Source organism: Lycorma delicatula, chromosome 9, assembly GCF_047948215.1.
Source record: "Lycorma delicatula isolate Av1 chromosome 9, ASM4794821v1, whole genome shotgun sequence".
NCBI lineage: Eukaryota > Metazoa > Arthropoda > Insecta > Hemiptera > Fulgoridae > Lycorma > Lycorma delicatula.
In genome coordinates this window covers 109,583,739-109,610,265 of record NC_134463.1, presented here as the reverse complement: position 1 = coordinate 109,610,265, position 26,527 = coordinate 109,583,739, and the positions used below count along the sequence as shown (strand labels likewise).

General features: G+C 32.7%; 2 protein-coding genes across 4 annotated transcripts in view; one reads left to right on the top strand and one right to left on the bottom strand.

Annotated features, from left to right (window-relative positions):
• Positions 1–15,909, top strand: part of LOC142330511 (vanin-like protein 1) — a 69,313-nt gene extending 53,404 nt beyond the window's left edge. Inside the window, exon 7 of one of the 3 annotated variants that reach the window (XM_075375830.1) lies at positions 12,946–15,909. In XM_075375830.1, coding sequence (XP_075231945.1) covers positions 12,946–13,787 — 842 coding nt within the window. In that variant the 3' untranslated portion in view covers positions 13,788–15,909. Of the gene's footprint in view, positions 1–953; positions 1,920–7,517; positions 8,417–12,945 lie in introns of those variants that run through there. The other 2 variants (XM_075375831.1, XM_075375829.1) reach the window with 2 other exon arrangements.
• LOC142330729 (uncharacterized) overlaps positions 1–26,527 on the bottom strand; it is a 315,974-nt gene that overhangs the window by 116,689 nt on the left and 172,758 nt on the right. Inside the window, exon 3 of the mRNA XM_075376175.1 lies at positions 24,747–24,878. Coding sequence (XP_075232290.1) covers positions 24,747–24,878 — 132 coding nt within the window. The remainder of the gene's footprint in view (positions 1–24,746; positions 24,879–26,527) is intronic.

Below are 26,527 nucleotides of genomic sequence, written 5' to 3'. Positions count from 1 at the left end.
TTCATCTTCAACATTCGTTCTGCCTTCACTAAAAATTTTATGCCACAGATAAACTTGAGCTCTTGACAACCTCCTCTCCAAAAGCCTTCTGAAGCTTACCATAAGTTGTCGTCGCGTTTTCACCCGATTTAACGCAAAAAGAAATGGCATACCGTTGCGCAATATTTTGCGGTTTTATTTCTGTGACGAGAGACACAAATACGTGTTCATTTATTACAGCACAACTAACGACTGAGCAGTTGCATCAATGTGCCGTTTGGTCTAGAAGTAGCTTATAAACCAAGGTCAAAGATGGTGTGCCTACGCAAGCTGCAGGGTTGCCACATCTTGCAAAGAAAAATCAGTCTCATTACTTTATTGTCGAACCTCGTATATTCTATGTCAGGGATGCCAACTTCAACGTCAAATAGTTTTAGTTTATTTTATTTTATTCCCAATGTTCTTTCATTTCTTTAATTTTTATTAAACGAATCTCGTGTTACGAGATTCGTTCAACATCGATAATTGTATTAAAAAACAATAGTTTTTAGACATTAGTTTGTTCTCTTAATAAACAAAAGGGAGTGGAGAACTATCAGATCAATTATTAGTTAAGAAAACAAAAAATAATTAACATTGTTATAATAATTTTATTTTCGTTATCGTTTTCTTAAATGTAATATCTTTATTTTAAAAACCGTAGTTAATTTTCAACATTATTTTTGTTTCCAAGTAGTGTTCAACAGTTTTAAGTTGATATGAATTGCCAAATTCTGTTTCTTCGAAAAGTCAGAATATAAACAATATAGTTTATTTTCTTTTTAACCGACTGCAATTAAAAAAAAACAAAAAAACAACTACATCCTTTTAACTTTATGTTTAAAAGTAATTTATTATTATAAAATAATTTCATTATAAAATATAATTATAACATATTATCTGAAATATAATTTTTTGTTTTCTTTATTTATTAGTTTCAGTATTAGACAAATTTTCTAAAATCCAGTTATTTTATGATGAAATACCAAAACTATCACAAGCAAAAATGAAAACAGATTATTTAGACGTGTATAAAACTGAGCCTGTAACTGAAGCGAAAGTATACGAATTACAACTGGATTTTTATCATACTTTAGTTACTAATAATACTATAAATAAAACAGTTTGTTACAATGAATTTTGTTGTACATTTTTTGTTAAATTTAAAACATACTACGTATTAGATATTGATTACGTAGGAATAAAAAATAAAGGTGATCATTTCGGCGCATTCAATTATAGATTTTCTGCATTTAGCGGTGTAAGAAATCACGGTAATAATTATGCGACTACTGGTATACAAGTATGTTCAATAATACCTTGTATGGATAACAGCGGTAGCGGTTCTTGTGGTAAAAGAACTGATGATATTTCACCAGAATCAGTGACATATCTTTCAAGTTATAAGTTTATAAAAGCAGAAACTCAGTTTGATGATATACAAATAATTGCACGTTTTAACACTACGGTTAAAGATTCGTTTGTAACAGCTAACATTTTAGTATCATCAGATAACTGGGATAGAGATATGATCGATTATCAAAGATTTGGAATAATATTAGATCCCTCGTATTATAGCGTAACAGAACAGGAGAGAAAGCAATACGTATTTTCTCAAAAACAAATTATAAATAATCCAGGTACTGTGAGTTTATACAATAGAATATTCGACTGGGATGGTCAAGAACCGACTAAAGTAAACAGTGCTTGTTCACTTAATAAAATGTCATCTGTGATATTGATGTTAATTTCTGTAATGATTTTTGTTAAATTATTTTTAATTATGTGCTGATAAAAAGAATTATAGAACATTTTTGTATTCTATGTAGATTATATATATTCATAAAAACTGAATTAAGTAAGAATGTATTTTTTAAATAAATATTTTTAGTTATGCATGATTTTTTTTCTTTATTTATTGATTCGTAAATTATCTTCATATTTCAGATAAATTTATTTTAAAACTTCTGTTGTTTTGTAAATGCAATACATTTATTTTAAAAATCTAACTACGTATTTTATTTGATTATAAAAAAAAAGTATTTATAGTGTTATTACAATATTTTCGAATTATACCTAATTAAAAAAAAATAATTAAAAATTTCCCAACTAAAAATTTTACAGAAAAACGTTTTTGTTGATTATTAAATATACATCTAAAAAAGTTTTAAATATTCATAAAAAAAAAGTTAAATTATGTTCTACTTAGAAATGGACAAAAAATAAATCAATAATTATTATTCTGCAATAAATAAATATTACAAATTTACCTTTGACTAAAACATAAATAAAAAATATAGAAATTTAAAATGAAATCCACATAACAAATTTAAATTATAACACACACCCTGATTTTAAAATAAATAATACAAATCAACAAGCGTATTAGAGATCAAGTTCAACATATTCGAAAAAGTACAACGTTAAAAATAAACCGTTTAAAAATAAAAAATAATCACACAAATCAGGCTAAAAAGAAAAAGATAATTGCAACACAGATTAAACAGCTTAAAACCGAACTGAACCGGTGAAAAATTTAATTTTTTGAGTGTTACTTTTAACGTTGTTATTATAATCTCCACTTATGGTTGTATACGATACTAACTCTCATTTATTGTTCCCAGTTGTAAGTTGTTCAAGTTTCAGTGCAATATAATATTGTGCTCGGTATTAGTATTTTTCTAAAACGACTTATTCAGTAGAGAAAAGGATTGCTATAAGCCTATTTTAATTTCTGGATGCTTTTAAGAAGCTTTTCAAATATTCGCGAAGAAATGTTTCAAAACGCCATTATCGCAACAAAGTGTAATATATACGATTTGGTTAAAAAAAAAAAAAAAAAAAAAAAAAAAAAAAAAAAAAAATGGCGCACAAAATAGATGACCTTCGGTTAGGACTTCAAAGAATTTATGCCAGTCCGAAAAAATATATACGTTAGTTACAACACAAAACGATGTAAATATATCCCCGTAATGTATCTCATTATTTAAATTTGAAAAGTCGTTTGATGCTTACTTCATATCAGATGAGGCATGATTTCAATTATCCAGATACATTAATTCTTAGAACACTATGTATCTGATGAGTGAAAATTCACACCGGATTTTGAGTTCCCGTTTCACGATAAGAAAATCGGAATAGAGTATGCTGTTTCTGTAATCGCATTGTGAGGTCAATATTTTGTGACTAAGCCGTCAATATAAAATGTATACCGTACACTTTTTGAGGAGTTCTTCATTCAGTAAACAGATCGTGCAAAGAGTATGGACGGCTTCTTAAAACAAAACGGAATAACCTGTTAAACGTCAAAAATTGTCTAGCACGCGTTCATCCAGGTTTTACAGAAGTAAGGACTATCAGAAGAGGTCGGTGAACTTCTCGTTCTCCAGATTTGTTCTATTTGAGATTTTTTCCTTTGGAATTTTTTTGAAGGAAAACGTTTATGAATCAAATCCCTGCACTGCCGATGAAGTTAAGATGAAAATTCAACAAGAAATCGACGGCATTGACAACTACTATTTGTGTGAGGTGACTCTCAATATGTTCACGCTAGCAAAAACGATATCGCTGAGCAGTGGGCTCACTTTGAACATCTTTTGAAAAAAAAAGGTAAATATGTAAACGCTTGCTAATGTAAATAACAGAATTTAATTTAATTTACGTTTTCTTTTCATTCACAAAATGTTACATATCGCAACTTTGTTTAGTTTACAGTAGTTAGGTTACTCACTCGATATAATTAAAATTATATTAAAAATAATAAACAAATTAAACAACAAAATGGCGTTTTAAATAACAAGTACACAACAATTTTATGTTAAAACATACACCTAAACGTAAACATGACGATATTTATAAATAAATATGTCAAAAAGAGAAGAATACATACATACTCAACATAATTATATTATATACTATTATATAAAGCGGAAGATAGCTGTTTTTTTTTGTTCAGGATAAACAAAAAAGCTACTCACTCAATTGCAACCAAATTTCTACCGATGTTTCTTGGCATAACTGAGAAGGTTATTATAAGATGTCGATGAAATCTCGAATATATACGAGTATATGTAGTTGTGGTGATTTGCCGGTTGAAACACAAACTTCAATGAATTGAATTAATGAACTATTAATTATGAGTCTGTATCATTGTGTGAGCTGATTTTGAACTAAATCTGTCGAATGAATAATATTAAAAAATTAATAGAATTAGATTTACGTTAAATAAAATAAAACAATATTAAATAACTTTAAACACTTACTCTTTAATAATAATGGGCTTCCGGTGGGTACTGCGTGTGAGGCTAGAGTTGTGAGGTATGTAAGCACCTCGTGGGAGGCTAGACCAATCACCAACATCAACTGGTAACAAACGGGGCGCCCTTGGAGCGCTCTTTAGGGAGTTGCAGTGGGGTGCTCTTATAATATCTTTGCAAACAATCGTCCGATTTTCAAAATTCAAACGGAATATTTGTTTGTAGGTTGAAGGCTAACTTTTGCATACATCAAGTACAGGTACACTCTCGATCTAACAGGTCACGGTTATTCGAAAATGTATATATATATATATATATAAAGTTTGTCTATTTGTTTGTTACCGCATCACGCGAGAACAATCCGACCGACTACTTTAAAATTTGTAGGATATTCGAGTTATCCCATGGAAGGTTTTAAGCCATCGATCGAGCTCCCTTGAAGGTTAATATATTAAAAATATTTATTATTTTTTCGCTCCCAAGGAGGGTGAGGTTATATATTCATATTCATTAAGGAAAATACAGATTAATCCCTCTCCTTCATTATTATATTTCTGCCATCATGGCAAAGAAATAAGTTATGAATTTTTCATCGCCAAAGATGTGTTTTCTTTAGTTCCACAGTTACTATAATTCTACCTTCTGTAATTTAGTTTTTTCAGGTTTCTATAAAGCCTGAATATTATAATTATTATTTATCACTACTATTCTTACAACCATGAAGAAAATGTAAAATGCAGGGGTCCAGGGAGTGGAGCCCTCTGGGTAGATGGAAATACCGAACGAAGCAATCTCTGTTGGTGTCCAGGGCGCCGGTCCGCTGGAAAATTGGGAATAGACAGCGAAGCTAGTTCTGCGGCCATGGGGTAGGCCCTGAAGAGCCCCTGATTTGACTCCAGGATTCGCCTGGTCTGACCTGAGCCTCGAGGGTCCAGATTTCGGCTAGACGAGCCGGTTAGTTCTAAAATAAAGGAAGAGGTCTGTACAACAATGTTTTTGAGAAGAAAGGAAACTTGATGACAAAAAACGAAACAATTCAGTACAGTGTGATTTTTATGATATTATTATTAGTTTAAACGTGCAAAAACTAAGTGAAAAACACACACACAGTTTATATGACAAAATATGTCATAACGCGAGCATGAGGTACTAATATTTAAAAATTAAATTAACCTCTAACAAAGTCAAAATATTTTAAAAAAATATTATTTATTAACAGATTCTGCAGTTAGTTTTTCAATATATTTATTGATAAAAATGTATGATTTTTATCTTATAACGATGCAAATGTTTGTGCCACAAACGGCTACTGAGCCACGAAACAGTTTAGCGACCAATGCCCTAACTAGCTGTTAGACCTAACCTAAAAGCGTGAGTGGAATAAGAGTGGTATCATACATCTTGCGTGTCGCACCGCCCACTTGTCATATATCACTAAAATAGGTAGGCGCACCCCATCAACTACTAAAACATACATTACTATCAATAATTAATTTATCTCGTCAAACACAGCAATTCGCTGCTACGCCTAGGCTGCTGAATGCCAGCAAGTTCCTGTCCACCATTAAAGCACTTGGAGTCTTAATCTGGCTAGCCATATTTCACGGTTAGGTTCTTACAGCAGCGCGGTAGGACTCATTTCCCTTACGTAAACTACTGATGTCGGTTGAACAAAGCAACCGCATCAAGGAACTCCGACACGGTCCGACAATGCGGCTCTTGCCACATTGGATCGCCGTTTGTGAAAATTCAAGTAAGTTTTTAAAATAATCGGAAAAAGGGATTTTCTTTATTATGATGAAAGTAAAATAAAACATTTGGGCTACGAAATGAAATTTTACGAAATAACTATAAAATAAAATAAGGCAACTGTCTATTTTGTACTACTATTCTGAATCTAGTTAAGCATAAAACTTAAATGAAAGATTTTTATTTCAAACAATTTAGCAATAATGATAAAACATGTATACATTTGATATTATGTAACATGGTAACCACTCATTTTAATGTAATTTTGTATATTTTAATAAGAAAAAAATTGAGGGTTTTTAATATCAGTATATTTTTTTTATAGATTTTTACAGTGCAATAACCTGTCGACGTGCATAAATCTGTAGGCCCAATTTCACGAGTTGGCTACAGTTTCCTTTAGTAAATTTGTACAAGATATGTTTCCGAAGTCTTTGTTAAATTATGGAATTTTTCCGAAGAATAAGGTCTATTATTGTGTCATTTGTACCTTTGGCTCAACAATAAAAATAATATATATATTATCAGGATGCACTTTTTTGATACCGTTGTACAACGACACAGATATAAAATTAAAAATGAGAGAACATGGAGCTGAATGACACGTTCAATCGTCTGTCAACAAGAGATGTATTGTTTCATGTAAATAATTTGAACATTAGCCTATTCAACCTATATCGACCGTCTATTTTCTATAAAAAAATGTACACCTAGAATTACTCAAATAGTTATAATCCATTTTTACGACATGAACTTAAAGAGATAGTTCAATTATTCGCATTTGAATTTTATTTTATAAAGCCGATCTCCGGACGGAGTCGTAGCATTTCGATCTTTTATACGGTGGTTCGTATCACGGTCGGATATGGCATTTTTCATACGCTAGAAATGTTTAATTTTCATATTCCCACGTACAAGCTTCCGTGGTGAATTAATTCATCAGTAAAAAAAAAAAAATAATAAATAAATAATAACACGTGTAAAATACTAATTATATTTACAAAAGCTTGACCTTGAAATTGGACTACTTTCAAGTTTAGATATTTAACTTTCCATCAGTTACATACTTATATGCATAAGGATTTAATTGTCCTTACATAAGAAAACTATAAGGAGAAAAGTAAGGTAACAGAGCCAAAAAAAAAACTTAATTTTTTTTTTTAATCTTTTCATGAAACAATAAAAGATACTGGAAAATTGGGGTATCGTTTATATTTGTATGTAAATATGTTTGCTACTAATTAGATTAATAGCTCGGGATTAATTTGATAAAAAATCTTTAAATTTGGCATTGTTTTTCTAAATGTGGGGTATATAATGCTATTAAAGTTTGGAGTCGGGGTTTCAAATGACTAGTGACGTCAGGGTAAAATCGGGAATCTTAACACGAATTACTTACCGAAATAGTTTAACCATATCGTTTCTAATAAGCATTGCTTACCTTTTAACGAAACTGAGAATTTAAGTACTTTTTCATGTTTTTTTTTTTTTCAGGAACAACTTCCGGCGACATAGTTTCCTTTTACAATGAAAGTGACCCGAAAAACTCTCCTTTGAAAATGAAAACAGATTACTTACAAGTATACAACGTAGAGGCAATAAATGAAGCTAATGAAATTAAACCACTTCCGTTAACAAATCTTTCACTATATAGTGTTAGTCAAATAAATAAAACAGTTTGTCATGAAAAACTTTGCTGTGATTTTAGTGTAAACTTTACAACATTATACGTAATAGATCTTGAGTATCATAAACCGAGTAATGGTGACGAATTCGGCGCACACAAATATAGTTTTGCTGCATTTAGTGGTGTGAGAAGTTACGGTAATAAGTATGCAACTGGTGGTATACAAGTATGTTCAATAATATCTTGTTTGGGTAGCAGCGGTAGCGATTCTTGTGGTAAAAGAACTGATGATATTTCACCAGAATCAGTGACATATTTTTCAAATTACAAATATATAAAAGCCTTTACATATTTCACTTATATAAGTATTGTTGCAAAATTTGATAATTCAGTGAATAATTCTTTCGTAACATCTAATATTTTAGAATCATCTTCAAAAGTCTATTCATCTGATCCGATAAGTAAACGACGATTTGGTAATATATTAGATCCATCATTCTATAAGATAACGAAAAATAATAAAACTGAATATACATTCGTTAATACAGGCGTAATACAAAATCCAGCTGCTGTGAGTTTATACAATAGAATATTCGATTGGGATAGTCGAGAACCGACTAGAGTAAACCGTGGTTGTTCATTTAATAAAATGTCATTTATATTGCCATTCATTTCTGTAATAATTATTTTAATAAATTATTTTTAAATTAATGAATATACTGTTATAATTATATGTATTACAAAATAATAAACAACATTTCTATTATTTATTTTCACTTTTAATTTTCATTCCTAAATACTTTTCTATTAATTTCTTTAATTTTCTTACAAAAGTGATTTTTTTTTTCCAAGACAAACTAATTAAAGTTAATTTTGCTTACTGTTTTTCAATCTCTCGAATTTACACTAGTGTGGAAAACACAAAAAAAATCTAAAGATAATTAAAATTAACTGACCACTAATATTGGAAAACATTTAATTGAATGGTAGAAAAACTTGGAAAAAGGTTTCTATTATGGCTTACAAAAAGAAAATATGCTTTACAATATGTCTTACTGAAACGAAAGAACGGTAAATAAAAATTTAAAGTCCTAAACCGAAAATAAATGTTATAATAAATCAAGTTTATAATAAAAGTTACCAGTCGTCGTTTTTATAAAACCTTTAACGATCGGTGCTCCTTTTCTTAACCCTGGCGTCATATAATCTTTTTTATGTTTACTGTTTAGCCTCCTGAATAACTGTAAGGTATTACTTCAGAGGATGAAACGTATGAATATAAATGTAATGTAGTCATGTACAGTCTCAGGTCGACCATTTCTTAAATGCGTGGTTAATTGAAACTCAACCACGAAAGAATACCGGTATTCAGGATCTAATATTCAAATCTGTATAAAAATATTTGCAAAAAAAGTTTTGCAAATTCGCACCCCCACTCAAAAAAATGCTGTTATGGTTGTTTGGTATGTTATAACGTTACAAGTGGTCGGTAGTATTAAACAAATAAATTATATAAAGTATAAAAAAGTATAAAAATTATATAAAGTATATTATATATTAAGTATAAAAAAGGAAACTAGGTCTGGCAGGGTATCGAACTCAACCGTCCGATTGCCTCGGTACCTGGTGTGTTAAGCGTAGCAGATACATCAATCTGCCCATCGCACAGGCAACATTTGTTGTATGTAAGTTGGAAAAGTACATTAATTTAGTTAGTGGCCATTAATACCATCACACCCTCGTGAATTAAATAGGGTATGCGCGAGCGTTTTAGTTATAATGATTAAATTAAATAAACGAAAAAAATATTGTATTTAAATAAAATTATACATATTTTAAATTAAGTTGTGTGCGTACGTGTCTGTAAGTCGTGCATCAGAAACAACCCACAGTTGTCAGCTTTTTTACATTTATGATGCAGTCAGTCAAATCATCTCCAATTTTTACGAAATTTTGCATTAAGGTTCTTTTTATCAGAGGAGAAGAATACAGAACAATTAGTTTAACTAGTCATGCATCAAAAATCTTAACTAGAATTTTATACAGAAGAATTGAGAGGAGAGTGGAAGAAGTGTTAGGAGAAGACCAATTTGGTTTCAGGAAAAGTATAGGGACAAGGGAAGCAATTTTAGGCCTCAGATTAATAGTAGAAGGAAGATTAAAGAAAAACAAACCAACATACTTGGCGTTTATAGACCTAGAAAAGGCTTTCGATAACGTAGACTGGAATAAAATGTTCAGCATTTTAAAAAAATTAGGGTTCAAATACAGAGATAGAAGAACAATTGCTAACATGTACAGGAACCAAACAGCAACAATAACAATTGAAGAACATAAGAAAGAAGCCCTAATAAGAAAGGGAGTCCGACAAGGATTTCCCTATCTACGTTACTTTTTAATCTTTACATGGAACTAGCAGTTAATGATGTTAAAGAACAATTTAGATTCGGAGTAACAGTACAAGTTGAAAAGATAAAGATGCTACGATTTGCTGATGATATAGTAATTCTAGCCGAGAGTAAAAAGGATTTAGGAGAAACAATGAACGGCATAGATGAAGTCCTACGCAAGAACTATCGCATGAAAATAAACAAGAACAAAACAAAAGTAATGAAATGTAGTAGAAATAACAAAGATGGACCGCTGAATGTGAAAATAGGAGGAGAAAAGATTATGGAGGTAGAAGAATTTTGTTATTTGGGAAGTAAAATTACTAATGATGGACGAAGCAGGAGCGATATAAAATGCCGAATAGCACAAGCTAAACTAGCCTTCAGTAAGAAATATAATTTGTTTACATCAAAAATTAATTTAAATGTCAGGAAAAGATTTTTGAAAGTGTATGTTTGGAGTGTCGCTTTATATGGAAGTGAAACTTGGACAATCGGAGTATCTGAGAAGAAAAGATTAGAAGCTTTTGAAATGCGGTGCTATAGGAGAATGTTAAAAATCAGATGGGTGGATGGGTGGAAGTGACAAATGAAGAGGCATTGCGGCAAATAGATGAAGAAAGAAGCATTTGGAAAAATATAGTTAAAAGAAGAGACAGACTTATAGGCCACATACTAAGGCATCCTGGAATAGTCGCTTTAATATTGGAAGGACAGGTAGAAGGGAAAAATTGTGTAGGCAGGCCACGTTTGGAGTATGTAAAACAAATTGTTGGGGATGTAGGATGTAGAGGGTATACTGAAATGAAACGACTAGCACTAGATAGGGAATCTTGGAGAGCTGCATCAAATCAGTCAAATGACTGAAGACAAAAAAAAAAAAAAAATTATCAGAGGAAATTATGAAATACGTTTAATGATTTTCATAAAATGTTCGCTTCATTATGAATGGTTAATACAGTTGTTACAAACAGCTTTTAGATCTCTGAGTTGAATTAAATACTTGGCAGTTACTCTTTGTACATAATTATTTATAAATTTCCTGTGTAGTGTATAAATTATATCGATTTTAATTTTTAAAATGCAAGAAAAAATAATACAAAAAATATAAAAAGAAAATATCGTAAATGTCAATAGATAGGATATGTTTCTTCTGGACCAAATTTGACCTTTGACTCCATGTAACTTGCATTTTGGCAGTCGCACTGACCTTGAAGCGAAAGAATGAAACTACCCGCTTTATAGTGGGTGGTAAATAACGAGTGTACGGTTGTGATCTTTTTTCAATTATCTACACCGCGACAAAAGCAAAAGATCGAAACGTACCGCTTTATGGTGGGTGATAAATTGGAACGAAATTTAATCGGGGGTCAAAGGTCTGGTCCAAATAACCCAACCTACGCCACACTAATACGTCACTGGCACCGCAATAAAAGCGAAACATCGAAACGAATCGTTTTATGGCAGATGGAAAACTGCAACGAATATACGATACCTTTTGTCATCACAACCCTGTTGAGGAGGGCACCGGTCGAATGTTACCAGATTTCGCCAACACGTAGACCTCCAACGGACATCTTCACAGCCTTTCTAATATGACACTTTAACCGAAATCACGGAAACGCGAACCCCGCGCCTAGTCCAATTTTGACAACACCGCTCGTGACTGTGAGTCCCTTAGAAAACAAACAAGTAGTTAAGTCAAATCAGCGTACACTCATACCAGTTATGTTTTGCGCAACATAGAAATTCAAACCTACAACCAATAAGTTGACCAAATTAGGTCACCTAGCAAGGGAAATATAATCCCATTCCGGTCCACAAAGAAGCCGGAGAAAAATACCGCACACTCATCCAGTTCTATCGTGGAATCTCGCGTGGCATTACAAAGTCACAACCAAGGACCGCCCCCGCCGAGACAGAGTTACACTCATATGTCAGTTTGCTGTAAAATTCATCTTTCGACGGTAGTGTCGTTTCATCAAGCTTGTCCTACGGGTCGATGTAATCATAGAGGAAAACTCCTTTTCTGGTGACCAGCGACATGTCTTACTCGTAAATGAACTTCCCTATATATTTAAAGGTGTCTTTGGATAGGTTAACGACAAGTTTATCTGATCAGCACGTCATAAGTTGAAAAGTGACGACATATTTTACTTTCATGTTGTCGGCGATCGTTTAACTAATTGTTATGAATTTCATTGATTTTCCAACATCGCAAGTTTTTAACGGTTTGACCTGGTTGTTCCTTTTCAGAACGTACATGTTTGAGACGTGGCTTGGGTTAGTTGGACTAAACTTCACCTTTGACCCCTAATTAAATTTCGTTGCAATTAACCATCCACCATGAAACGGGACGTTTCGTTTTTTCCCTTCAAGGTCAGTGCAACTGCCATAACGCAAATTACTCGATATCAAAGGTCAAGTTTGGTCTAAAAGGAACATATCTATTTAATAAATTGACATTAGTAGAAATGTCAATTTATTAAATTAAAAACAAAATGACCAAAGTCAGAGCTAATAGAATAAAACATTATTAATTTCAAAAATTAGTATTTGTTTGCTAGATATTTGTACTATAAACCAGACTACAATGGACTGTAGGACAAGATGCTATTTAAATGTTAATTACTATTTTCAATTGTACTTCACTACGTCATACACTTATTAACCTCATCCTCCTCTTCATTTTATAACTTCACAGAATTTGGATTCAGAAGAAACAAGAGCAGAGTACATGTCTAAATAATAGTTAAAATAATTACATTATTATTTATTTAATCGTACCTGATATTATTGCATAATATCAATGTTTATATAATAGTAGTTTGATCAGTGATAAATTTTATTTTTTTAGATTAAGAAATGGCGAATTATTTTTATTAAAATTTTATTTTATTTTCAGTGGATTCACCGTACTCACAGTTATTATTTTTCGACAGTTTCACAAATATGAATGATTTTAATACAACAAAATTAAAAGTAAAAACAGAAAAATTGGATTCGTACTCTACAATGATTATAAATGAATCTATAAATTACAACATTCTGTATCCGTTTAACAATACTTTATACAGTAATACATTAATATCAAAACAGATATGTAATGGTGAATTCTGTTGTAATTTTAAAATAGATATGTCAACATTATATGTATTAGAGAATGAATATCCAGAAACGGATAATAATGGCGATGAATTTGGTGCTTATAAATACGGTTTTGCAGTTTATAATGGAGTAAGAAGTTACGATGAAAGCTTAAAAACTGGCGGTTTTCAAGTATGTTCCATAATATCGTGTTTAGACAAGAAAGGTATCGATTCTTGTGGTAAAAGAACAGATGATGGCAGTCCAGAAACTTTAGAAATATATATGATAAAATTTAAACAATCTTGTACTATTTTTACAGAAGTAGAAATAACAACAACTTTTAATACATCTGTTAAAAATTCGTTTCTAACTTCTAACATACTATTGGAATCATCTTCAGAAAATTTATATAAAAGATTTGGTGAAATACAAGACCCAAAATATTTTAACATAACAAAAAATAATATAACTCAACAATATGTGTTCACAGCTAATAATATTCTAAATCCTGGTTCTATATACGTATATAACAGAGTATTTGACTGGGATGATCTTAAACCAGCAAATGAAAATCGTGGTACGTTAATTCAAAAATCTAAAAATCTATCTTTAATTACACTTTTTATATTATTTACTTTTTATTACTATTATTATTAAAAAGTAGCACACCCGGCAATGCTTCGCTATTGTTAGATTTGAGTATATATATTGGTTAAATGAACACAATTGAAAGTTTGATAAAACATTAACATAATGAACATTACGGAACTTCACAAAATTCAACCTTTCTCTTTTACCCTTCCACCATTTTCTTATTTTCCACTCCCCTTTCATTTTCCTCTTTCCCCTTTTCCCTTTCCCCCTTTTACTCAGTTTCCTTTTTCCCATTTCATTTACACCATATTCCTTATCCCTATTTTTCACTTTCCCTATTTCCCTTTCCTCCATTTGTCTTTCTCTTATTTTCTTTTCCCCTTACTCTTTCCCCCTTTCCATTTCCTTTTCCCGTTTTCCCCCTTTTCATTTTTACTATTTCCCCTTCTTCCCTTTTACCTTTTTCGATTTTTCCCGATATTTTCCTTTTCCGATTTTTCCCGTTCTTTGTTTTACCCGCGTGTATATCGGTCCGGTAGTTTTTTATTCTAAATCAGACACACATATCGGAAATATTGAAATGGAATCGTAAAATATTTAATATAACGTGTTGTTTTTACGTCCAACAAAAGCGCTGTTTTTCAAAAACAGCATGTTTTTACCTGTCACAGGTGTGACATCATAGGTATATATATATATATATATATATATATATATATAATAGGTATAAAAAACACACGCGTATTCGAATGCAACATTGTGTCAAAATTTCAAAGCAATCTGTAAAGAACTTTTAGAGTTTTACGATTTTGAACAAAGGAACATTTACATTTTTATTTATATAGATTATTATTATTAAATTTACAAGAAATTATAGTGTGAATAAAAAAAAATAAAATTTTGTCTAAATTATTTTCACAACTTCCTATTATTGTTATCCAAATGACATTAGTCCACTAATCTCGATTCAGTTTAACGATCATCAATCAATCAATCCCCTGGCTTGTTCCTTGTTTGAGGTCAGCCCTCCTGATACTTTTCCGCCACTCTTGGCGATTTTATGTCATTTTTTGCGTTAAGCCATCGTCAGCATATCATTATGGATTGTTGATGTCCAGGATAGTTAAAGATCGTGTGGATGACAATTTTTAAATAGTATTTGTATACGAGTATAGTACAATTTTTTTTCCAATTTTTTTAATTTATTTAAACATATATATTTATACTCGTATATAACATACGCTACATGTACAACATATTTATAGTCGTATAAACCTATGACCGGAGGTGTCATATAACCTATGACACCTCCGGTAACGTAAGGATTTCAGCGTGATGTCATACATATAAATCGGTTCAATCGTTGAGTTACTATGGCGAAACAAACATACATACATACGTACACCCAAAATACATTACACTCCTTATTGGGCAGTCGTGTAACAAAAATAATTTTATAACAAATTTTAAAAAACTGCAATCCATTATTAATAGATTAAATGGGGAAACTTACGAATAACATAACAAATTTTCATTACATGTTCTACTGAAGAAAATAAAAACGAAATATCGTATAAAGATAGGTTCGGAAACGGTTCGTTATCGAATGTCGGCTGGTGAAAATCTTTCTGTCACCTCCTAGTAGTGTATGTCGGGAAACGCTAAGAACCGAGCAAAATACTTTTTTACCCTTACAAAGGTCGGGTAACCGATAGTTTAAATGGAGGCCGGCTAGTTTGAAATGTTTGGATCCTATACTGACCACTATCGCTCTGAAAAATAACAATACTGATAGTTTTTAATAATTGAACACGTGTTAATTTTTATTTATCATTATTGTACTCACAAGCATGCGTTTAATGAACACAGAGGGGTCCAAGGGACAGAGCCCCATGGCTAGTTTCATATATATGTAAGGGTTATATAAAGAGATAATTATCTGAAGATAAGATGAATTAGGTATGAATAAGGGGAGATCTATTACAATAAGGTGGGGATAAAATATTGTTATTTAGGATGGGTAGACCAGTTAATTTGTTAGTATGCAAGAGAATTTTGTGTGATATGTTTATTGTCACCTGAGGAAGCTTAGAAAATTCTAAGTGAAACGTAGTGTATTTAATTTCTAAGTTTGTATAGTTGATTGGTTAACCCAAGAGATTAATAAAGATATTTTTAAGTAAAATATGTCTTATTATTATATTTAATTGTATCCAATCAAGAGGAAAATAAACTTAAATAAATTACATTTAAGTTAGTAAAGATATATATATATATATATATAGCTCAATAGAAAGAGAGAGAGACTTTTTTTTTTATAAAAACAGGACTATAAAAATGAATAAAAATCGATGAGGGATTGATTCGTTAAAAAAAATTTTAGCTGCTTTTTCAAAAAGACAGCTAGTGGATGTAACCCTTTTGATATGTTAACTTATTGGCTAAACTCATGAGAAAACAGTTAGATTTTTTATATCATTAAATACTTATAAATTCCTATATTATATTATTATTTTTGTTCAATTTAAATGATATTTAATTCTGTCCCAAAACTTTCCCTCCAAAAATTAAAATATTAGTTATGGTATTGGCTTTTAAAAAAAAATTAAGATTGCAATGAAAATATATTACTAAAAATATTAAAATATAAAATGGTGTGGAAAAAATGAAGAAAAACTAAGGATTTAAAAAAAAAAAAGTTATAAACTCAATAAATTAGTACCTTATAACAATACAAAATAATAAGTGAGTATTAGCATTACAAAATATTATTATAGAGTATGTCAATAACTTAATATAAAGTCGCAACCCAGATACACCATTAATAAATTTATGTCACAAGATAAATGAATATTTAAATGGAGTAATATCTTTTCATTTCATTGCATGATTGGTTAATACCTAACAATGTTATCATATCTACTTTATTTTACCTTAAACGACTTATTTTTGACATTGATGAATAGCTAGCGATCTACTTAATATAACTTCAAAGAAAAAGAAAGCTAGTTCGATCATAAAACGTCAGCAGCTATTAAAATAAATTAAAAATTTATGTTAATTTTTTTATATAACTGGTTTACTGAATACAAATTTTTTATGTTTTCTTTCTTTTTTAGCAAATGACATAATGTTTCAAATATTTTCATTTGAACTAAACCATTTATTATTATTATTATTTTTTTATTATCTTATTTTAAATTCACAAAAAACCATTTATTTACAATAAAGAGGAATAAACTTTTGAACGATAAATAATAAATCAGTAATAATTGTTTACATTTCATCGAAGGTAAATCGTGATAAAGTTTATTGAAAAATGTATCTTCAATTACATTTATTGTATTATTTATTTTTTGTTATTATTATAAAAAATAATAAAAGTAAATGCTTCAGAAACATTCACAAAAAATTAAATCGATTGCTAAACTATTACCATCAGTAAATATAGAATAGTAAATTAAAATTAAATACAAAACTATACAAAAATATGTGTAGATAATATATATATATATACATTCGGGACAATATCATTGTCACAATGTGACATTGTCCCCGAATGGCTTCGACGGCACGTGGCATTTACTAATATTATGATGGCCCTGCAAAGGACCGCCTTTGTTGTCAATTGGCTTCGACAGCTCGTTATAATTGCTAACCTTAGGGTAGCCCTGAGAACCCACCGGGTTGGTGTAGTGGTTAACGCGTCTTCCCAAATCAGCTGATTTGGAAGTCGAAAGTTACAGCGTTCAAATCCTAGTAAAGCCAGATATTTTTACATGGATTTGAATACTAGATCGTGGATACCGGTGTTCTTTGGTGGTTGGGTTTCAATTAACCACACATCTCAGGAATGGTCGAACTGAGAATGTACAAGACTAACACTTCATTTACACTCATACATATCATCCTCATTCATCCTCTGAAGAATTATCTAACCGGTAGTTACCGGAGGCTAAATAGGAAAAAGAAGAGGATAGCCCTGAGAATAGCTGTTGTCGTAGAATGGCTTCGACGGTTAGCAATCCACAACCTTGTGGTGGCTCTGCAAAGAGTCATTTTTTGCGTTAGCTCAGAGAATAGCTGTTGGGTCCGAAAGCTGGCCTCCAGCTAAGTCGGGGAGTTACGGCTCGTCCATTGAAGTCCGACCGGGCTTTCCCTCAGCGGCAGTTGGGTCCCCACTACAGCGTGGCAATGGTGGCCCCCAGAGCCCCACAGTGTTGGATCGGCGTCGGTCGTCCTTCGCCGGCACAGCCGAGGCGGTTCTTCCCGTGTGATCCCACGCTGGACCGGCTACTGCTGCCGAGTCCACCGGCCAGGGCGATTGAAGCCTGGCGAGCTGGTGCTGAAGCAGGAAGGTAGCGTCCGCGACCAACGACTCAGTCGGCGGGGATGTTGGCATCCCCAGGAGATCCCACGTTAAGCCGGCCAGGGAACTTCTTCCATCTTCTTCTTCTTCTTGGTCTTCTCCAAGTGGTGGTCGACGATGAATTGAATTCACTCTCGAGGTGCACGCTCTTTTATTGGAGCCTAAGGGTGGTTGCAACACCGCTATGGTAGGAGAACTGCGCGGTGGAAGTGATGCTTGTATCAGCACGTCCGTATACTGTGCGCCAGTTCGCATCTGAGTTGCTATACCGTGTTCGGCCTACGATATTAAATTTGCCATATATGTGGTAACAATATATATATATAATATAATATATTGCATATACAATACAATACAAAAAAAATAAATAAGTTATTAATACAAAAAAATATAAGATAAAATAAATAATAAATATATATAATAAACAAAATAGTAACTCAAATAAAAAGGACAGCATTTGTTTAATAGGAAATAAGTTAATAAATATCAAAATACAGTCCAATTTACTAAACACGTTATTATGACTGATCGAAACTAATATTGCATTTACAATAAGATAACAATAGAAAAATCTACAATTTCTGCAAATATCATTTACTTTTACCGTTTAAAAAAGAACTATCCTACACTTTATGAATGAATCGAATACTGTCATTTTCATTCCTATTAACAAATAACTCATCGAACGGCTTCTTGTTTTCAACTAAATACTCGATAAGCTGCACACTTCACTCGTTTTTATCAAACACTGTTATCGCTTTTATCAAATGTTGCACCGAACTTGGGCTTGCAAAACTATACACTCTGTCTGCTGATCCCCGGTAATAGTTATACCTCCTGACCTGCAGAACCAGTATCCGATCTGTCCTTTCGATTGTTCAAGTAATCATTTTTGTTGTCCGCGTCTCCTACGTTTTTTTATAGGCTCTTTTTCCAGTCCGGTAATCCTTGTGGTCGAATCTTTCTGGTCTGCTCTTCTAACACTCTACTCTACAGATTAATTATTATACTACATTTACAAGTACATATATACTACACACAAACACATACACAGACAACACACACATACGCGCGCGCATTGTATGTATGTTAGATGGAATAAGTCACTAAATGTGCAATAAGTTATGATTATTTACACTTTAAATTCAATGGCACCATGGTTATTCGGACCACTGGGCACATCTTCTCCTGCGTCACGAACAATACATTTAAAAAAATCCTAGTCGTTATAGATTATAGGTACAAGTGTACAAGAATATATATATGTTAAAGTATATTATTACAAAATTATTAATATTCTGAGCATTATAATTATTCTTATTGTATTACTATTCTTATACATTCTTATGATCACCGCTATTATATATTTATTTTTATAAAAAAAATGTAAAATACATTTATTCAATTGTATTATAATAATGTACTTTGTTTATCTTGTATTACTGAAAAAAAACTGATATTTATAAATATAGTCTCATGTGACTATTAGAAAAAAAAACCTCTTTTTTGACATGCAGTATGTTCAGATTCATGTATTTTCTTCATACTCATGATAATTGTAAACATCCTGTCATTTTCTTACTTTTTTAATAATGAACCAGCTGAGGTTAAGTATTATTAAGCAATTAATAACTTATAACTTCACTTTCCTTTAAAATGTCAAATAAACAACATTACTAATTAATTATATTTGTTCTAGCTAGACAGTGTGTTTATAAAAATATGAATTTAACTAAATTATGAAACTATTATGATTTAATGTATTAATTAATTAATTCAATGTAAATTTACACTTTACATTGAAGAACTTTTGGAGATGCAATTGTCTGTATTACAAAGAACAATTTGTTAAATAGACCCGTTTTTTTTTAAATTAAAAATCCCTCTTGGTTCCTTCTACATTGTTTTTTCTTTATTTTCTCTATCTCTTTTTTCTGAAAGAAACACGTTACACTGGCCCCGTTACTATATATATATATATACTTTCATTATCCGTGAAATTATATATACTCAAGTTAAAAAAAAAATCTAACGGACAAATTTTATAGTTGCATTCAATTTTTTCATATTTATTTTTCGTTTTTCTAACGTTATATTTTTCTTTCGTTTTTCTAAAATATATTACTATGTAAGAACGAAAAAATTCCCCATTTCTTTTCTCATCATACCGACGTGCAATACTACTTCGATTGATTTTATTACAAAAAAAAAAACTCAGGTCAATAATACGGTACAAATACGGTTTAAAAACGAAAGATGAATAGTTCTTTACCACTGGAATATCAAGATCACAGAAAGTTGGGGCAAGTGCCTAAATGTAACCGGTAATTATATTGAAAAGTAGTATGCGTTTCAATGAATAAATAATTATTTTTTTTACACCGTTTGTCTCTTTCATTATTGAACTACCATGGTATTTTTAAGCATATGAAGATTTTGTCGAAGTGGTTTTTCATGTAGAAAATTTTCTTGTTAATTTTAATTAGATCACGTAACATCTTTATGTTATGAAAAATGTTTCTAAATCTAAACTGTAGTTTTTTTTTTAAATTTTTGTTGTAATAATTAAAGAATTAATTTTCCACTCGTATGAATTCCTGTTACTTTTGTATGATATTAAACAAAATAGTAATGTAATTATTTTTGTTGAAAAATGGAATGATTCAAAATATCCGGTTCAAGGTTATATAAATGGCACAACTTATTTATCATTTGATTTTAATAATATTGATTATTGTAATTCAAATTTTCTTTTTAAATTTAAGTATTTAGGGAACGATTTGGTTTAATAGTTATCAAAGTCTTAAAGATTTTTTTAGTTGGTTTAAATACAAACCTAAAATCCGTTTCGCACTTATTTATTAATATCTTTTATAGCAATGTTATTGGATGCTACTGAAAATTTAAATGTGACCACCAATTACGTATATTCTATTTGAATTTCCGTAGCTAATAGAATCAATTCTTGGGTCGATTATACATTTATAAAAAATATGTAAGATTATAAATGCAAGGATATAATAGTTAAATCATTTATTACTTTTCTGTTATCATTTTTAAATTACTACATTTGAGTATATATATATATATATATATATATATATATACATATATATATATATAGATTAAATGAACATAATTGAAAGTTTGATAAAACATTACGGAATTTCACAAAATTTAACCTTTCCCTTGCACCCTTTTACCCCATTCACCATTTCTTTTCCCTACTTTCTCCATTTCCTTTTCCTATTTTCATATTCCCTTTCCACATTTCCCCCTACCCCTTTCCTTCCTCTTTTCTTTCCTTTATTTTCCCTTTCCTTTTTACTCATTTACCCTTTCCACTTCCTTTTCCCCATTTTAGCATTTTTTCTTTTTTCCATTTTCCCCTTATTCCCTTTTATGTTTTCTGATTTTCCCTTTCTCCCTTTTTCCCCGCGCGTAAATCGGTCCAGTAGTTTTTTAGTCTATAGTGGACACACAAATCGGAAACACTGAAATGGATTCGTAAAATATATAGTATAGCGTGAGTTGCTTTTACGTTCAACAGATAGCGCTGTATTTTTTATTATTTAAAAAAGCATGTTTTTACCTGTCACAGGGGTGACATCTTAGGTATATAAATAGTAGGTATATAAAAACGCGCGTATTTGAATGCAACGTTGTGTCAAATTTTCAAAGCAATCGGTGAAGAACTTTCGAAGATTTATTTTGAACAAACGAACACTTACTTTTTTATTTATATAGATGTATATGAATTTTAAACTGACAAATTTTGTAGTTAAATTACCTTATAATTATATTAATTACTGCTAAATTTAAAAAGATAAACGTTGAAATTCTATTTTAAATTGTCAGGGTATATTATATTTTTCTTACGAACTGTCGTTTAAAAATAGTTTCGTATAATAAAAATTCAAGTACTAAAACAAATATTTTACATCTACTAGACATCTAGAAAAATTATTAAATAAAACTAAAAGTTGACTCTTTAATATTTGTATTATTTTACAAGTGATTCACAAATAATGCAACAAACTTTCAGAATACGTTTTGCTGGTAAAAATAAAGAAGAAATTTCATATATACATACGCAAACTTTTCATTGGGAAGTTTCAACTGGCGAAAAATTTCGCCCCGATTTATGTACCCTTTAGTAAAATTAAGCCAGACTGTAATTCTTGGGACCTAAGTGGTAAATTTGTTTTTTTCTATGAAATCTGATTTGAAAAATGAAAAAATATAGATCCAAGGACAGTATTTTTAGTAGGTTTCGAGAAACCTGGCAAAAAGAAAAACTAGGTTCAAAAATACACTATTTTATGTTTAGCATAAAATAACTACATTAAATAGGTAATAAACGCCTAAGTCTTAAAAAAAACTTCTCGCCTAACTCTGGCTTTTTAGTTTATGCGGGAATGGTTGATGAATTGGTGGAGGAAATTGCCAGATGGAAGTCGAAAATCGTCGAGGTGGGCGGAGATTTTAATTTAAGGTTCGGAGTTGGGGATCAGCCATCGATGATCAAAGAGGCAGACTTCTTGAGGACGCTATGGCTTCAGTGGACCTTCAGTAAATCAATCGAAGGGGCGAAATGACGTTCGAGAGAGGAGGAGTGGTGATTTCTGTCCCAGATCTGACATTTGTGAACATGAGAGGCTTGCAGAGGTTGTTGGGATGGGAAGTGTTGGGGAAGGAGACCCTCAGTGACCACAGGCTAATAATTTTTGAAATTGGCGATATTATCCAGGAAGAACGGGCAGGTACCAAGAGCGTGAGGTTTCATTCAGGTAGTGTCGCGCAGTTCAACCCACCGGGTTGGTCTAGTGGTTAACGCGTCATCCCAAATCAGCTGATTTGGAAGTCGAGAGTTCCAGCGTTCAAGTCCTAGTAAAGCCAGTTATTTTTGCACGGATTTGAATACTAGATCGTGGATACCGGTGTTCTTTGGTGGTTGGGTTATCGTGGATACCGGTATTCTTTGGTGGTTGGGATTCAATTAACCATACATCTCAGGAATGGTCGAACTGAGAATGTACAAGACTACACTTCATTTACACTTATACATATCATCCTCATTCATCCTCTGAAGAATTATCTAAACGGTAGTTACTGGAGGCTAAACAGGAAAAAAAGAAAGAAAAGTGTCGCGCAGTTCAGGGCGGCTATTGATTTTGAACTTGGCTGTAGCGAAGACACGGATTTGAATGAGCTGATAGACACAGTTTTCAGGGTGGGAGTGGAAACGGGTGTAATTAAGGAAGTGACTGCAGGGCGTGCAGGAGTATATTGGTGGACTCCCGAACTCGCCGAATTGAGAAGAAGATGTGTGGTGAGTAGGCGCTGCCTCAAGCGAACGCAAAGGCGGGGTGAGAACATCGAAGAGGAGCTCGGAAGGCTACGGCTTGCTAGACGGAACTTTCGTGGAGCAATTGCTGCGTCACGAAACGTAGGCTGAACATACGTGTCATCGCAGGGTATCGAACGATCAGCTCCGAGGTGGCTTCGGTTATAGCTGGAGTACCGTCCTTAGACTTACAAGCGCAAATGAGAGCTGCAATAGTGAATAGGAGGGACAGAAAGGAGACAATTGACGATCTCTACATGGCTTGGCGTGACATATGGAGAGATTCAGACAAAGGAAGGTATGGGCTCATACGAGACGTCAGGAACTGGGTGGAGCGAAAGCATGGTAATACAGCCTACGAATTCACCCAGTTCCTGTCTGGACATGGATGTTTTCGAGACTACCTGTACAGAATGGGCAGGTGCCATACAAGTCGCTGTCACGATTGCGGCGGACTGGATACAGCAGAGCATGTAGTATTTTTTTGCCCTAGATGGCGCAACTTCCGTGTAGTGCTTGAGGGTCAGGGTGTGGAGGGGGCCAACAATGTAATCGAGGTAATGCTCAGCAATGGCAACAAGTGGGAGTGTGTCTCGACTACGATCGCATCACTGATACGAGAGAAGGCCAATGAAGAGAGGCGACGGCAGGCTGAGTTGATGCGAATCTATGGAGGCTTATAGTTCGATGACGGGTGATCGAGGGAGGCCAGCTTCTGGGGGTGGGCGGCGGGGGCTCCTCGGAGTCGTCGCTCGTCGTTCGCTCTCTGGGGACGCCTTCCGGTCACACGGATTCAGATAGTGGAGTGCCTGGGTGATCATGCAGGGGCTGTACATATCATATGGCTTAGATCCGGCCCCTGCATGGTAGAAGGGGAGGTTTTTTAGCGGGTGAGAGCCTCGCACTGCCGTCAGTACGGGCCTGACGGCGGCTGGCAGAGCTTTTTCCTCCGCTACTGAAAGAACAAAAAAAAAAGAAGAAAAAAGTACAATTGATATGAAACAACTTCGTCGAAATTCTGAAAGTCAACAAAAACATAGTTCATCGGGCAGATTGCATTTTCACTATGACGGAATACAGTTTCATCAGTTTAATTGTTTTTAGGTTGGTTTTATTGTTTGTGTTTGTATTTTTTATTTTTATAAAATATTTAATATCATCCTACACATATTTTGTAGAAAAACATATTTAAAAACTCTGTAATAATAGACAAGTAATAATACCAAATATGACAATAAATATATTTATTGCAATTAATATACTAATAAAATAAACAAAAATACAGATTAAAATCTGTTAATTTTACCTGTAAAACTCGAAGTCTTAAGACAACAGCAAATGGATAAAATTCGCATGTCAATAATTTTTCTTCAGAAGGTGTTACATCTTCACTACACAGCCCACCAGCAGAATCCTTACGGTGGTTCAACCCGGATCGCTAGAACAAAAAAAAAATATATGTTTAGTATGATTACAAGTTTTATTGTCTACACTTATCTTATAATGTTCTTCTGGATTAAGAACAAAACTGATTTGGCAAAAACTTTTTCTGGCCTTATTTCATTCTAATTTCGATGTATCTGCTGAAAAAGAGTACAATTCTGTGTTAAAATTTTTACACTTTTAAATTATTATTAATCTGTATGGAAATATCATATGATATTTCTCGAAGGCGTCAACTTACTTGTTATGTTCTATGTTCGTTAACATCGGTGTTGTAAGGAAAAACATTACCGTACTACGTTGGCGCAAAAGAAACCGATGTAAAATTTGGCGCAAGCGATGTAAAATTTATAACTTTATAATTTTAACTCTTTTTGTTAATTTTCTTTTCAAACCTTATAAAGGAAATCTCGGAAATTAATATTGAAAAGAAGCACAATTGTTTAGCGAACGAAAATCATAGAATTTTATTTTGAAAATCACTATCAATAACACAGATTCAACAAACTTATTGTCACTACTTCAATATAAGGAATCCAGCCTCTGCTTACATGATTAGGCACTTGGTGAAACGTTTACGACAAGGCTCAGTAAGAGATACGTTAAAATTTGAAAGATCACGTACAGCGTGAAGTGAAGAGAATATTCAACGATTACGAGAGACTGTAGAAGAGAATCCAGAAACATCAACTTTGGAAGACGTTATCTTCAGTTAAACATTTGTTGCAAATAATGGTAAAAGACTAAACAACCCAAGAGTATATTGGTTTGTCTACCATTTCTCCCGCTACCACCCCATTAGGTCGCTCTGAAGAATAAGACCGAACGTCCGTGCCACAAACAGCAACTGAGCCTCGAAATAGTTTAGCGACAGTTTCGTAAATAACTCCTAGAGCTTACCTAACAGCGTGAGCGGACTAAGCGCGGTGCCATACATCACCGGCTTGCGTGTCCCACCGCCTCACTTGTCATATATTACTAATATGGATAGATGCACCCGTCAACTATTAAAGGATATATGACATCGATAAATTAAAATTTATTTCGTTAGACAGCAATTCGCTGCAACGCCTAGGTCTATGAATGCTATGAAGTACCTGTCCACCATTTTACAGCGCTTGGAGCCATAATTGGCTGGTGGTCAGCCATACTCAGGGTTAGCTTCCCCCAGCAAGTCTTTTCCTTATGTAAACTACTGATGCCGGTTGCATAAAGCAACCGCATCAAGAAACTCCCACACAGTCCGACAATGCGGCTTCCGCCACATTGACTCGCCGCTTGTAAGTGGCCAATTTTCCCCTTGACCTCGAAGTTCCAGGGTGGCCTGGACATGGCTCCCCAGAGCAGGGCAGTCAAACATCACGTGTTCGTTCGATTGGACCTCCCCGCAGATGCACAAGCGTACACACTATAATATAATTGACTTTCCTTCTTTTTTTTTGATGAGTTGGAGTAATCCCACGGACATCGTGTTGGACTCCCTAACAAGTTCCCCGCAATATCATGCTAATGTGCGTATGTGTACCTGTGCTATACCAATTAAACCTCCTCCTCACCAACCAGCCTCCCAGGATTGGACCTGCAATCAAGCATCATTCGTCTTGGGAGATGCCAACCACCCAGGTCCCTCCTTCAGGCCCGGCT